The sequence below is a fragment of the Crotalus tigris genome, unplaced genomic scaffold, assembly GCF_016545835.1.
Source record: "Crotalus tigris isolate CLP2741 ecotype Arizona unplaced genomic scaffold, ASM1654583v1 scf7180000024167.7108832, whole genome shotgun sequence".
In the NCBI taxonomy this organism is placed as follows: Eukaryota; Metazoa; Chordata; class Lepidosauria; order Squamata; family Viperidae; genus Crotalus; species Crotalus tigris.
Window position 1 is genome coordinate 5,555,769 of NW_024100417.1, and position 13,817 is coordinate 5,569,585.

General features: G+C 40.3%; 1 protein-coding gene across 1 annotated transcript in view; it reads right to left on the reverse strand.

Annotated features, from left to right (window-relative positions):
- Positions 1 to 13,817, reverse strand: part of ERI3 (ERI1 exoribonuclease family member 3) — a 241,690-nt gene that overhangs the window by 83,006 nt on the left and 144,867 nt on the right. Inside the window, exon 7 of the mRNA XM_039323100.1 lies at positions 6,163 to 6,262. Coding sequence (XP_039179034.1) covers positions 6,163 to 6,262 — 100 coding nt within the window. The remainder of the gene's footprint in view (positions 1 to 6,162; positions 6,263 to 13,817) is intronic.

The window sequence follows — 13,817 nt, forward strand, 5'->3', positions numbered from 1 at the left end:
TATCTATCTATCTATCTATCTATCTATCTATCTATCTATCTATCTATCTATGTCCCTCCCTCCCTCCCTTCCTATTCATCCATCTATCCATCCATTTATCTATCCATCCATTAAATTTATATGCCGCCCATTTTACTGCCCAAAACATTTCTGTTTTGCTTAGGCTCGCTGAAAACCACAAAGTGATTTTATACTTTCTTTTTCTCGCTTTTTTAAAATGTAAAATTGTAAATTTGATTTCATTTACATCTTGTGAGATTGATCCACTTCCAAATAGGAAGGGAAAAAGTTTGATTTCCCTAGTCATGCTCTTAAAAACCATAGGGGAATTTTTCCTTTTAATTTGCTAGAAAATTAATACAAGTTGTGAAAGCCCTATATCAGTTTTGGAGAGATAATTCCAAATAAGGTGCTCCTAGAAAATGAACTATCAAGCCATATACAAAGGTAGGAGGCAGAGCTATGGAGTGATGCTTTTCAGCTGGCTTCCATCAAGCAAAGATAATAAACTAGCAATAAAATTGCAAGTTGAAGTCATGTGGTATCACGTTTAATAACCATGAGTTAATTTAACAACCATAGTAGAAATAGTAGTAAAGAGTGGGGGGGGGAAATAGAGGGAGAGGGAGGGAGGAGGGAGGGAGGGAGGGGAAGGGAGAGAGAGAGAGAAAGATAGAGGAAATAGAGGGAGAGGGAAGGAGAGAGGGGGGAAATAGAGGGAGAGGGAGGGAGAGAGGGAGAGGGAGGGAGGGAGGGGGGAGAGAGAGAGAGAGAGAGAGAGAGAGAGAGAGAGAGAGAGAGAGAGAGAGAGAGAGAGAGAGAGAGAGAGAGAGAGAGAGAGAGAAAACATCTAGTGTACTTGGAAACTTTATTCCCTGAATCAAACATTTCAGTTCAAATATTTTTGGCTCTTAAAAAACTATTAAGGTGTTTATTTACACACCTCCTAAAATTAACTGGCCAGTTTAAGATTATTTATTTTTTAAACTGATAACATATTAAAACCATCAATTACACATGCACCAATATCAGTCAAGAATGTGCAGCAATGCTTCTCCAAAACAATGCGGCGTTTGTAAGGATAAGAGGCTGCACCTTGGCAGCTCCCTATGGGGTTGGTGAGTGGACAGCTTGGTAGGAGTTAATTAGAATCTTGTCACTAAGTAAATGCACCCTGCCTGGACTCTGACAAACGCTCTACTCTGACACTGGGGGCCAGGAGACAATCCACATCAAGCTACTGCAGGATGACCCTTTTAACACCAAGAGTAAACTCACTGCACAGCAAGTTGAAGCTCATTAAAACTGTCTACTCTGTGAGCATCCCATTAACCTCCCTGTTAAAAACATACAATCCCTCTTCTTTTCTTGCAGGCCTAATTAATGCCCAGGATCTGGAACAATGTAACACCCTAACCTTCCTAGATTTCCAATAAGTAAATGAAAAAAGAAAGGGGGGGGAGCCAGAAGGATACAGATGTATCACCTACATCTCACACCATATTGGTGGTTGACCCTATCAAATAGGTAGGCTGTCTTATGAGGCTTACAGTGAGTTAAGGGAGATTGCCTGGGCTTAATCAGCAATGTAATTAGACTGTCATTTGGCTACATATTTCCATGGGTTGACTTGATTTGCTTGTATATTCTATTTTTTTTTTTTTTTTTGCAAACTGGATATGATTGCTAGGGTATGTACAGGTAGTCCTTGACTTACAATCACAACTGAACCCAAAATTTATGTTGCTAAGTGAGACAATTGTTAAATGAATTTTGCCCCATTTTACAACCTTTCTTGCCACAGATGTTAAGTGAATCATTGCACTTAACAACTATGCAATAAGAATAACAAACATTCTTAAGTTAGTAACCTGGTTGTTAATTGAATCTGGCTTTCCCATTGACTTTGCTAGTCAGAAGGTTGCACTTTTTTCAGTGCCGTTGTAACTTTGAACATCATTAAATGAACTGTTGTAAGTCAAGGATTACCTGTATTATCTTGACAAGCTTAAAAAAACATCCTGCATGATACTCTTTTTCTTCCACCTATAAATAGTTGTTTAATCAGTGATGGCTTCCTTCTTGAAAGTCTAAGCAACTTAGCCTAGCTTATGAGTACTAATTTACAGATGGCTAGGGAGGAAAGGTTTTGAAAGATTTACAGAGGAAAAATGCAAAAAATAGGCACACTGAATCCACCACCCACATCTCAGCATGGCTGAATAACTGGAATTCACATCATTGAGCATTGATATCTAGAAGTTGCTTCAGACTCTGCCCATTCTATAGAGAGGTATGTAGTCAAAAGAACATCTGCTACCACTCTGACTTGAATATAGTTGAGGTATTCAGGAATTCATTGGCTTGGCTGTCACCACTGGCAACTATGACCACAGTACTACTTTACCAATGGCCTTTTTTAGAAAAGCTAGGAGAAGAACTCGGTGTCATTTCAAGTCCTTTCCAGGGAATCACATAAAGCCAAAAGCCTGAAAAATTTAAGATGATTTCCAAGAGAAAAGGTGCTGCTGAAATTTGTCAAAAATGTCATCTTTGAACCACTATGCAAGGAGAATGGACAGAACCCAAGGGACTCTTACTCTGCTAATTAGCAGACAAGCGGGGGGGGGGGAATCTGTGCCATTCTTCAGTCACACAAGTGATATAAAGAAACTGCATCCAAAATATGCCAGTATAATATCAGACACTCAGCCATAATATTTTATATCTCATAAAATATTGCTGAAGAAAAATTAAGGAAAGCCAGCAATAAGAATCTCATCAAAAATCAAAAGCACACAGATGTTCAATAATGTTTGGGAAACAAACTGTTTAGTAGTGCCTTACAGACTGATGTGTAGAGATACTGCAAAAAATAAGATGCGAGTACTTTTGGAATGAGAGTTAAGCAAAACTGGGAAGATGTTATATAAATCACTAGTGAGTCCCCTTTTCTCATACTTAGCAAAAGATCTATGAAACAAATGGATTGTTAGAATGTTTCACTGATGTCCAGTATTTTTCATGTGATCAATATAGGAATTATTGGCCTTTTTAATGGGCTTGTTTTCCTTTCCTTATGTTACAACACAACACATTCAGATTGTTGGGGAAGTTTCATGGTTACATATGTAATTACATATTGGGGGGGGGGCAGACCAACACAACTTCAAAATTGGAAAGTTCATCCCAACCACAATTTTCTAATCAAAAACTATACCCGAAAATGACTTATATCAAAATATGAAAATCAAGTCGGGGTAGAGATTAGATAGTTGCCCATGAACTAAGCTTCTATATACGGAAGTATTCAGAACATTTTCTCATTTCTTCATTTTTCATTTTTAGTAAAACTGATCAGTTTTATTTCTCATCTTAACCAGCTCTATGGAAAAGAACAGTTAAGCATTCAGATTCATTGTTTGACTAGTTTAGTTTCCAATAGTCTTGATATCCCTCCTTCAAATATTCCGTGTGTGTGTGTGTGTGTGTACGCACACGCACATGCACACACAAATGCACACTATTAGTTTCACTGTGCATAGTGCTTTAGGTTTAACTGCTGACTAATCCCATCAAACATAGTGAGTAATGGTAAGGCTGATCCTATGTATCAATAAACACATATAAACACTGTAAAAAAAAACCAAGGGGAATGAGTGATTGTCCATAGGCAGCCAGTAGTATACCGATATCCTCTTGCAAACTCAAAACAAATTATAGCAAAGATTGTTAAAATTCTTCTCTCATCAAATAATGTTTCAGGATAACAGGGCTGCAAATGGAGCAGCGCTAGCGCCAGTGGGATGCTGCTGAGATGCTTGGGATGGGGTGGCACTAGCACTGGGCGGTACTAGCGCCAATGGGATGCTCGGAGCAGTGCTAGTGCCGGCAGGACACTTGGGTGGGGCGGCGCTAGTGCTGGCGGGACGCTCAGAGCAGTGCTCTTGCCTGTAGGATGCTCAGGACGGGGCAGCGCTAGTGCTGGTGGGATACCCTGGGTGGTGCTAGTCTGATGGGATGCTCGGGAGATGGCGCTAATGTCAGCGGGTTGCTCGGAGTGGTGCTAGTGCTGGTGAGCTGCTCGGGGCAGGGTGGCGCTAGCGCTGGTGGGATGGTTGGGACGGTGCTAGTCTGGTGGAGTGCTCGGGGCAGGGTGGTGCTAGCGCCAGCGAGATGCTTGGGGTGGCGTTAGCGCAAGTGTGGGGGGTGAGTGTACGCACACACACACATGCACTGGCCATCCTTTCACGCAGCCCAGTGACCAAGAGGCCATAGTCCAGTAGTGGGCCACAGACCACAGGTTGGGGACCCCTGCCCTAAGCCAAAATCACATAACTCTATTAATAGCAAGTAACACTGAAGGAAAGTTTAAAATTTTGGAAGGCTGAACAGAAGTATTTTTTATGTACAAAGAATGCAATGGTGATCAAATAGGGTTATTTACAAGAGAGGGAAACGGGAAAAAATGATAAGAATCTCCTAGTTCCAGAGAAGATTTGCTCATTTTAAATCTATGCTGATTTTCTTGGGACCTATCCCAACCTGTTTAATGCTTTTGCACATTGGGTTGCATTTGCAAGGGCATGCACTTCTTTCACAATGATACAGTATTAAAAGAGAAAATCCTTGTTTAAAGAAGAAAATCTGGTTTATAGGTTTAAGACTAATTGCTTAACTCTCATCAGACACAAGGGAAACATTTAACCTCAGTGTGTTGCACCCACAGATAATATGCTGGTGTTTCACACCACAAACAGCACCTTTAGACTAAGTAAAATAAAGAAGCAAAATCCTTTACAAATAAAAGACAGTCAAGAAAATTGGAGAAAATAATCATCATTGTATTCAACTTTCCAGCAGGGAAAACAAGCTAAAGACAGTCCACTAGATGTACAAGTAATTAAAGACAGTGACAGAATGTATTGTAGAAATGTTTGTGGCTTTAGTGTGGTAAGAAAAGCCATTACAAACACTTCTATAAAACACCTGAGAGGAGATAAATGGTTTGAAGGAGATCTGGATAATAATGTAAAAAAGCTTCTATACAACCCCAGCATACACGAATGGCTGAAATGAACCTATACCCAAGCAAAGAAGCAGCCAGTAGTATATTCCATCAGCATACAACCAGATCCATAGTTCAGAAGGAGATTGCTAATTAAAAGCTGGTGAGCTTTAAATAATTCATCCCCTTAACTCATATTGATTTGATAGTTTAGTGGTAAGGATCTTGAAACAATATTAAACTGTTTCCTCCAGGCCTGAGTGGTAGATGACTTTTTTTCCTGTTGCCCATGTATAAATTTACAGCTGAAAGAAGCTGATAAAAGAGAAAGAAACACAACGAGAGAACATACTTTGACAGGCACAAATGAGGAAAAACTATCAAGTTTTAACATATCTCAAATTTCCCAAAGACCACTAGAAAATATAGTATGCATCTACTGCTAAATACATACCACAACACTTATTTCCTATACTGCAGATAGGTGAAACACATCATATTCTAAGTTGCATCTGCTACAGAAGTCATTCTATAATTTTTCCATATATTTTAAAATCCCCATAAGTCTATAACATCTCTCACAAACATCAGCAGAAGAATAAAGAGCATGCTTACAACTGAGTTCAAAAGCAAGCATGAATGTGCTCAAACCTTCCCTTGAACAGAAATATAGATTAGAAAATAAGGACCACATAAGGGGTAACCTGGCATGACATCAGGATCTCCATATCTTAACAGGTGAGAAAAAGAAACTAAATACTCTCCTGAGATGTTATTAAAATCTCAAATGCAACACAGATTCAAATATTTAAAGATTTATGAAGAGGTGATGGTTGGTACAAAAGAAGAAGGACGCTAAGTAGGCCATGTGTGTGATTGCCAACTCTGCTTAAAATTACTATTCTAAAAAACTCCTTTCCATTCATAAAACAACTTTATCCTTCTGGATTTAGCATCTTCCCTCTTTTTTGATTACCCACATCAAAGATGGGATCCAAAATAGGAGAACCACACAGGAAACTGAATTTCACTGGCTGAGAGCCTCATATCTTGCAAATTGCGTCAGAGCAAACACATAGCAATCTTCCAATCATAATACACAAAGAGGGACTGAACAGGAATATAGACAGGGAAAAATAGGACTTGTTTCTTACCTATCCCACTGTGAGGCCTTCCTATGTGCTGTAGATTCAGTCCTTTGTTCATATCTAACAGCCCATTCTTTGGCCAGCTCCCCATGGCAAAGCTATATGCCTAGAAAAGAAAGGAAATCCTTTAACATGATAATATAGCAAGATGTTGACTCAATATCCTTCAAAATACTTGATTTAGCCATTCTTCAGCATTATGAAGTCCAAATATTTGAATCATTTTTTAGAAAGTCTACACCTCTCTTTTCAGTATTTTATTTTAGGTATTCTCATCCTGATATTACACTTCTATTAAATACAAATTCACATTCTCAATATTCTTTTGAGTGACAAAATCTGACTTAGTACAAAGGCTTTAAAATTGTGGTGGATAGTGTTGCTAAGGTATTTTTTTTCCAGATTTCACCATGAAAAATGACAGGTTTTGCTCTCCACTACAACAAAATCATGAACATTTATTATTTGAACAGGTAAAAATTGACATTATACGTGTTGTTCGCCACCATCAATGTTGTCCCAGTATGCCATTTAAAATAGTGTTTCCTACACACAAGAATTCTCTATGCTAATATATATATATATATATGGTTAATAACACTAAAAATATGAACCCTGGGAATATTCATATTTAAAATAAGGTGAGCACCAGGGTGATAAAACTATAAAAGTTTAATTTAATTTAAAAACGCCAAGCTTTCGCCGTCACCTGACAATACAAAGGGAGGCCGCCTTCTTAAAGATGCATGGCTTTCCAATAGTAACTCCATTAATCGACACATTGACCTCTGCTCTGCACACTTGACATTAAGATCATGGAGTGCGGCCAGTTACCCATCCCGTTACCGACGGCTCGACGGCAGACCTAGTGGAAAAACCAAGGAGAACATGCCAACCCCCCGACTAGTCATGGACAACCCAGAAGATGAAGAACAACGTCTGAGAACCCCCACCACCCCCACAATGTTGACGCGTTCCCAAAAGACCAGGAGGGCGATAAAAACTAAAACCCAGAATCCCCATACTACGAACACCAGGGACTTTCCAATTGACACGGCAGAAAGCAATATAGACGGAGATGGGGGGGGGGATTGTTAAAATCAACACCTCATCTACGGCTCGAGAGGGGTAGGACGATCGATCCGAAGAAGATGGGATGACCCCTCCGTTCTATAATGCCGACCGAGTTGGGGATGTATGGGGTGTGGGATAGCTCTAGGAGCGACTGCGAGCCGATGGACACTCTGGAGAGCGGAGAGAAGAGCGAACCCGGATGGAGGAACGCGCGAGAGGGTGGAGCTTACGGGATCAGCCTACCGCACCTCACATCAACAGCACCCATCGACTCCAAAGATCCTTGTCACAGGCATGCAAGAATGAGAGGCAACGGAGCGAGGAGGAGGATGGAAGAGGAATGCTGTGACGTTCGGAAAGATCGTAACCCCACCTCCTCCCAGACCGAGACCTCTGTTTATAACGCGGGGAAAAAGAGCACAGGAGACGAAAGAAAGGGGGGGAGCATGTTAACTGGGTTTGACCGCATCTACGAGACTGGCTGCATAGACAAACAACTTATTGAATCATCCCAGCTTACTACTACACCCCAGTTAACCCAGAGTGGTACATGTGACCATCTTGACAGCAGTTGGGCACAAGGGGGAGGTACTAGGGATGAAAGGGAAAACATTCAGAGAGAGAATAGTCGTGCAAATGTGGATTGGGAGAAGGAGAAGGAGAAATGCAAACCACTAGATAAACCCGAGGGAGAGAATAGAGACAATCAGAGAGGTAAGGAGGCTGCTCCACCTACTTTAGAGCTCAAAGAAAAGAAGGCAAATGAGGACACACGCGAAAAAAGGGGCGCAGGAAGAAACGAGTCACCGGAGCACAATCCAACCAATTAGGTCCGATGACGAGATCGAGGAGCCGGGGGCAGACTTTGGCTTGCTTATAAGAGACTCTCTCACTCCCTGGCGTTTTAAGCCCTGAGGATGCCGGCAGGTGACGGTGAAAGCTTGGCGTTTTTAAATTAAATTAAACTTTTATAGTTTTATCACCCTGGTGCTCACCTTATTTTTTTTATATATATTTAAAATAAAATGAGCACCAAGGTAGTTAAAACTATAAAAGTTTAATTTAAAAACGCCAAGCTTTTGCCGTCACCTGCTGGCATCATCAGGGCTTAAAACGCCAGAGAGTGGGAGAGTCTCTTATAAGCAAGCCAGAGTCTGCGCCCGGCTCCTTGATCTCGTTATCAGACCTAATTGGATAGATTGTACTCCGGTGATCCGTTTCTTCCTGCACCCCTTATCTACGTGTATGTCCTCATTTGCCTTCTTTTCCTTGGATTCTAGGGTGGGTGGGGCAACCTCCCTATCTCCCTGGTTGCCCCCCTCCTTTGATCCATTCTCTCCCTCAGGTTTGTGTGGTGGTTTGCATTTCCCTTTTCTCTTTTTCCAATCCACATCCATGCAGCTATTCTCTCTACGAGTGCTTTCCCTTTCTTCCCCACCGCCTCCCCCTCGTGCCCAGTTGTTACTAAGATGGTCATGTGTAACATTCTGGGCTGCCTGGGTTACAGCAGTAAATTGGGGTAGTTCAGTAAGCTGTTTATCCATGTGATAAGCCTCGTAAGTATGGTCCTGCACAGTCATCATGCATAGGGCATTTTTGCTGTTTTCTGTAAGTAGCAAATTACTCTTTAGCTCCTGTAGCCATTATATTAAGACCAAGGTCTGATCCTAGTTCCCAAAGGCAAACGCACATACCAAACAATGTGATTGTTATGCTTCTAATACATAGGATAGCGATGGCGAACCTTTTAGAGACCGAGTGCCCAAAAAGTGGCCCCAGCCCCGCTCAACCCCACATCCCCTGCCCCACCTGCCCGCAGGGCCACTCACTGCCTCCAGGGCCTGCCGCACATCACCCAGGCAGCCCACCAGCGCTATGGCAGTCACGCCCTCTGCCCGCACCTTCAGCATCAACTGTGCACGATGGGGTATGAGGGCAGAGTCTTGTCTACGCTGCCTGGCTGCCATGTCCTTGGCTGCACTGCTCCGCATGGGCCAAGCTCAGGGGCGACTCTCCCTCAGGGGGTGCTGGAGAGGAGGGGTCACAGGGGGAGGCGAGGCTGGGGCAACGGGACGTGTGCCCACAGAGAGGGCTCCGAGTGCCGCCTCTGGCACCCGTGCCATAGGTTCGCCACCACTGACATAGGAAATTGTCCAAGAGTCTTTAAGTGTACTGGGTCTTTGGTTACTTTTCATCCCCCCCCCCACTTCTCATTATGTAAATATATGGAGTTCTATTTAATCTCTGGCCACAGAGGTTTCCAAATTACTAGAAGACAACAAGAACAGAGTAGAAAGTGAAAGGATCTCTCTCCCCCCCCCCTTTCTCTCTCCCTCTCCATCTCCCCTTTGAGACAATCTTGATGAATGTCTTCTGGCAAGTACATGAAGTAGTAGTTTTCTAGCAATATTTTTGGAGGTGGTTCACCAATGCCTTCTAGACAGAACTAATAGTCAAACCTAATCCAACACTTTAACATTCTGCTCCATTAGTTACATTGGCTCTGTTCCATTAAGGAACCTTACAGTGTACTCTGTGAATTATTGGAAAAAAACCTAAAACATGCTGAAAACAATAAAGTCTAAACTCTCAAGAATGATAACTAGGGTTTTTGTCCTCTCCTCAGATAATATTTTTTATAAAGAAGCAATGAATCCATTAACCAAGTCATATTTTTCCTTTTCTGTTTGCTTGACTTTCTCAAATGCAGATAGAATTTTGTTGCTTTTGTCATTTTGCCTGACTGTACTTTTTTAAAGTTCATTTGTGCCTAAAATCCAAAATTTGGAAATATATCTGAGCTACAGTATTATAACATAAATCTAAATAATTATACAGAAAAACTCATTATGCCTTGAGACAAGTATATTAAGGCAGCCAGGTTTTAAGCAAACTCATCTACTGTTCCCGTTTGTCAATATTTCAGTTGCACATAGACTTAGTTTACAGTGGGTCTGTAGAATAAAATAGTAGGCCACAATTTACTTTATACAATTAGTTCTTCTAAGTCAGTGGTTCTCAACCTGTGGGTCGGGACCCCATTTGGGGTCGAACGACCATTTCACGGGGGTCACCAAACAATGCAGTCCGCCATTTTTTTCCCCTTTTCCTTAGCTGTGCTACTCACTTTTATTCTATTGGCTTTTGAAAGCCAATAGAATACACTCTCTTGAATAGAGGCTAATTCTATTGGCTTTCAAAAAGCTGTCTCTGCCCTACTGAGCCCGCCAAAAGTCCCATTCTGCAAACGGTGCTGCATCAGTTCAGTCATCCCCGACTTACGACCGGTTGAGTAGTCCTCGACTTACGACCGGTTGGGGGTCGCGGCATTAAAAAGGTTGAGAACCACTGTTCTAAGTGAAGATCATTCTTCCTTTCTTCCCTCTACTTCCCCACGTTTTCCAGATAATCCTTCTTTGGATTCCAATGAATAAAGTTGAAGTTTGCCTCCTGATTCTCCCAAGCTTCCTCTCTTTGTCACATAGCAAAAACAAGAGAAGAAACAAATTATCTACTACACTACCAGGCCTGATGGAATAAAGCAAAAACTATTTTCTACCCATTCTTCTCTTTTTTCAAAAATTCTAAGAATATTAAAGTATGCACATAAAGCAGTATTGAATCCAAATTTCTCAGCTTGAAAAGCACGTCATAGTAAAAAACAACAACCCAGTAATTTAAAAATGGAGTAGAGATATGTACTTCTCAGCGTACTACTTGTGATTAATCTCAGTCTTTACAATATTTTATTTAGAATATTTGAAAAACATTATGGGAAAGAAAATGGAACAGAACATATTTAAACTCAGAGAAAAGCAAAGGGATCATATCCAAATTTCATCCCTCTCCATGCTTACTCAGAGATATTTTTTTTTCACAAGCTTCAAATTATGTCTTTTTATTCAGAAGTAAGCATAGACTGCTTGCAAATTCCACCTCAGTGTTTATGTACTCAGAACCAAGGTAATCAGCTTTAAGATCATGAATGCATGGAGGAGTGATCCATTAAAAATTAATCTTTCTGACTCATATTTTTCTAATTCAGCAATTTAGAAACACAAGCTCCATTGTACAAACAGTAAACTAAGGCAAACAATTTCAAGATCTTGAATATAAAATGGGAAAGAGTATACATGGCAGCATCTATTCATATGGATCCAAATGCAAATTCAGAAAAATAAATTTGTAAAGAAATACATTTACACACACACACACAAAATTCATTTCTCTCTCTCTTTCTCCAGTCTGCTATTTCTTTTTAGAAAATTATTTAATTTAAAAAGTACCTCCTGGGAAGGAAGTTCACTCTCCATATCTGCTGACACTGTTCATTTAAAATAAGAGGACAACTATATAGCAACATTTTTGCTAAGGCTGTAGATTTATTTCATCAATTTAAAAATGCCACTATATTTATAGTTAGCTCTGTGAGTTGATTGCCATAAAACTACAAGGGGGAGTAGTCTGTGCCAGGGCCGTACCTCATTACCTATCCCAAAAAGCTGTTCTCAGCTTCTACACTCAGTGTGTAATTCATAAAATAAGGTCAGAAACCTCTCTAAATAAATGGGCACTAGTCCTGTGCTGCTACCACTAATAAGAACAATCACTTGAATGGCCAGTTGGGGGTCTAGGAGGGACAAAACAACACTACCCTATACCTGATCTTGGCAAAAGGACTTGCTCGCTCTCTCTCTCTCTCTCTCTCTCTCTCTCTCTCTCTCTCTCTCTCTCTCTCTCTCTCTCTCTCTCTCTCTCTCACACACACACACACACACACACACACACACACACACAGACAGAGACATTTTGCTATTTCCTTTGGGGGAAGCAACATGAAAGCAAAGAAAAAAGTAAAAAAAATAGAGGGAAGGAGAAAGGGAAAATCTAATGTTTCTAATATCACTACATATTTATACATCTATCTATTAAACACCCAAGGAGACATCATTTATACTTGTCCCAATTCATTTTTTTTTGTTTTGACCACAAGTCATACATTTATACTTTCTTTCTTTGTTTATTTATCAAAGCTGTGAGCATACCTAATACTTCTTCCTCCTCTCTTTTTTTTATGTTAGTGTTTTTATCGAAGTGGTGAACATACCTAATACTTCTTCTTCCTCCTAGTCCCCCACAACAGCAGTCCTGTGAGGTGAGTTGGGCTGAGACAGAATGAATGGCCAATTGTCACACAGCCAGTTTTCATGCCAAAGGGCAGGACTAGAACTCACAGACTCCCAATCAGGAGACCAAACTTGTTCCCTCATATGCTTTACTACCTTAAATCATTGATACTCCGTACAGCAAACAACCTTCAACTCCAGAGTCATGCAAAACAATAATTCAATCCTACTCAGTTTATCATGTGCTGTTTTCAAAAACAATAAATTACATTCGTGGACTATTTAATGTCCTGATGAAGAATCTGAAAATCTGATCTACATATGCTTTACATAAACTTGCACTGCCTTTCCCAAATTTTGCGCATTGTCATATTTCATATCCTTTCACTCACGGTTCTCCTACACATTTTTCCAGACCCATCTGACAAACAAATCTTATTGTAGTTCTTGCATTCACTCTTGCTATTTTTCCTTTTTGCACAGTTAATCCATAATCTATATTTGACATTTCTCTACTTACATGTCTGTACCTGTGATTTACCATTTTTAACATTCACAGAGCACTTATTATGTTGTTAATAAATTAAGTTTCCAGATAATATGCAAATATAAAATATAACAAAAGCCGCAAAACATAAAACACAGAAACACACTACCAAATTTAGGCCACCAAGAAAAATCTCAACCAAAAACAGAAGATTAACATCACTACTAAAATTCAGAAAGTTGTCTGAAAAAATAATTTCAATGGCTTTAAAGATGACCAAAATTTAAGAGGCCAAATGGACTTCTAGGGATAGGACATTCCATGTATTAGGAATTTTCCTTTAGTTTATATCCACCCCACCTTTAATGATGCATAGATTCTAAGCATGGACCTCTCTCGATGATTCAAAAGATGGACAGAAACTATTTGGAGAATGGTTCTTATTGTTGCTCCAAACATCTTTTCAGTTGTTTTATTTCAGTTCTTCCGTAAGAAATACTTTTCAACAGGGATCAGCAACTAGAAGAGGCCAGCAGCACCCAAGTCATCTTTCTATTCCAGAAATCAGATATAATATGGGGCTGGCTAAAAGACCCCTCGGAAAACTTTCTGATCTATCATGGTAAATGCTTGTTCTTGTAGAGTCCAAGTTTCCAACCATTCACAGCATGAACAAAAGTGATTCGGTGACAGTAAACAACTGACGGCAATGTCCTCCATTCTCAGGTGGTAAGCCATCTGTTTCTAGATCTAACACTGCTCTTGAGAGATGAAATCATTTGGGACACAAACACTGCAATAATTATCATTTGACAGCACTATTTCTTCTCCATCATAAAGTATGACACAAGATGTGCCACTGTGTGATACTAAAGATACAAGGTTTTATGGTGCTAAGCTGCACACCGTTGTATTATTTTAAATCATGTAAATACAGAAGTGACAACAAACTATCAGGTCCCCCCACAGGTCGG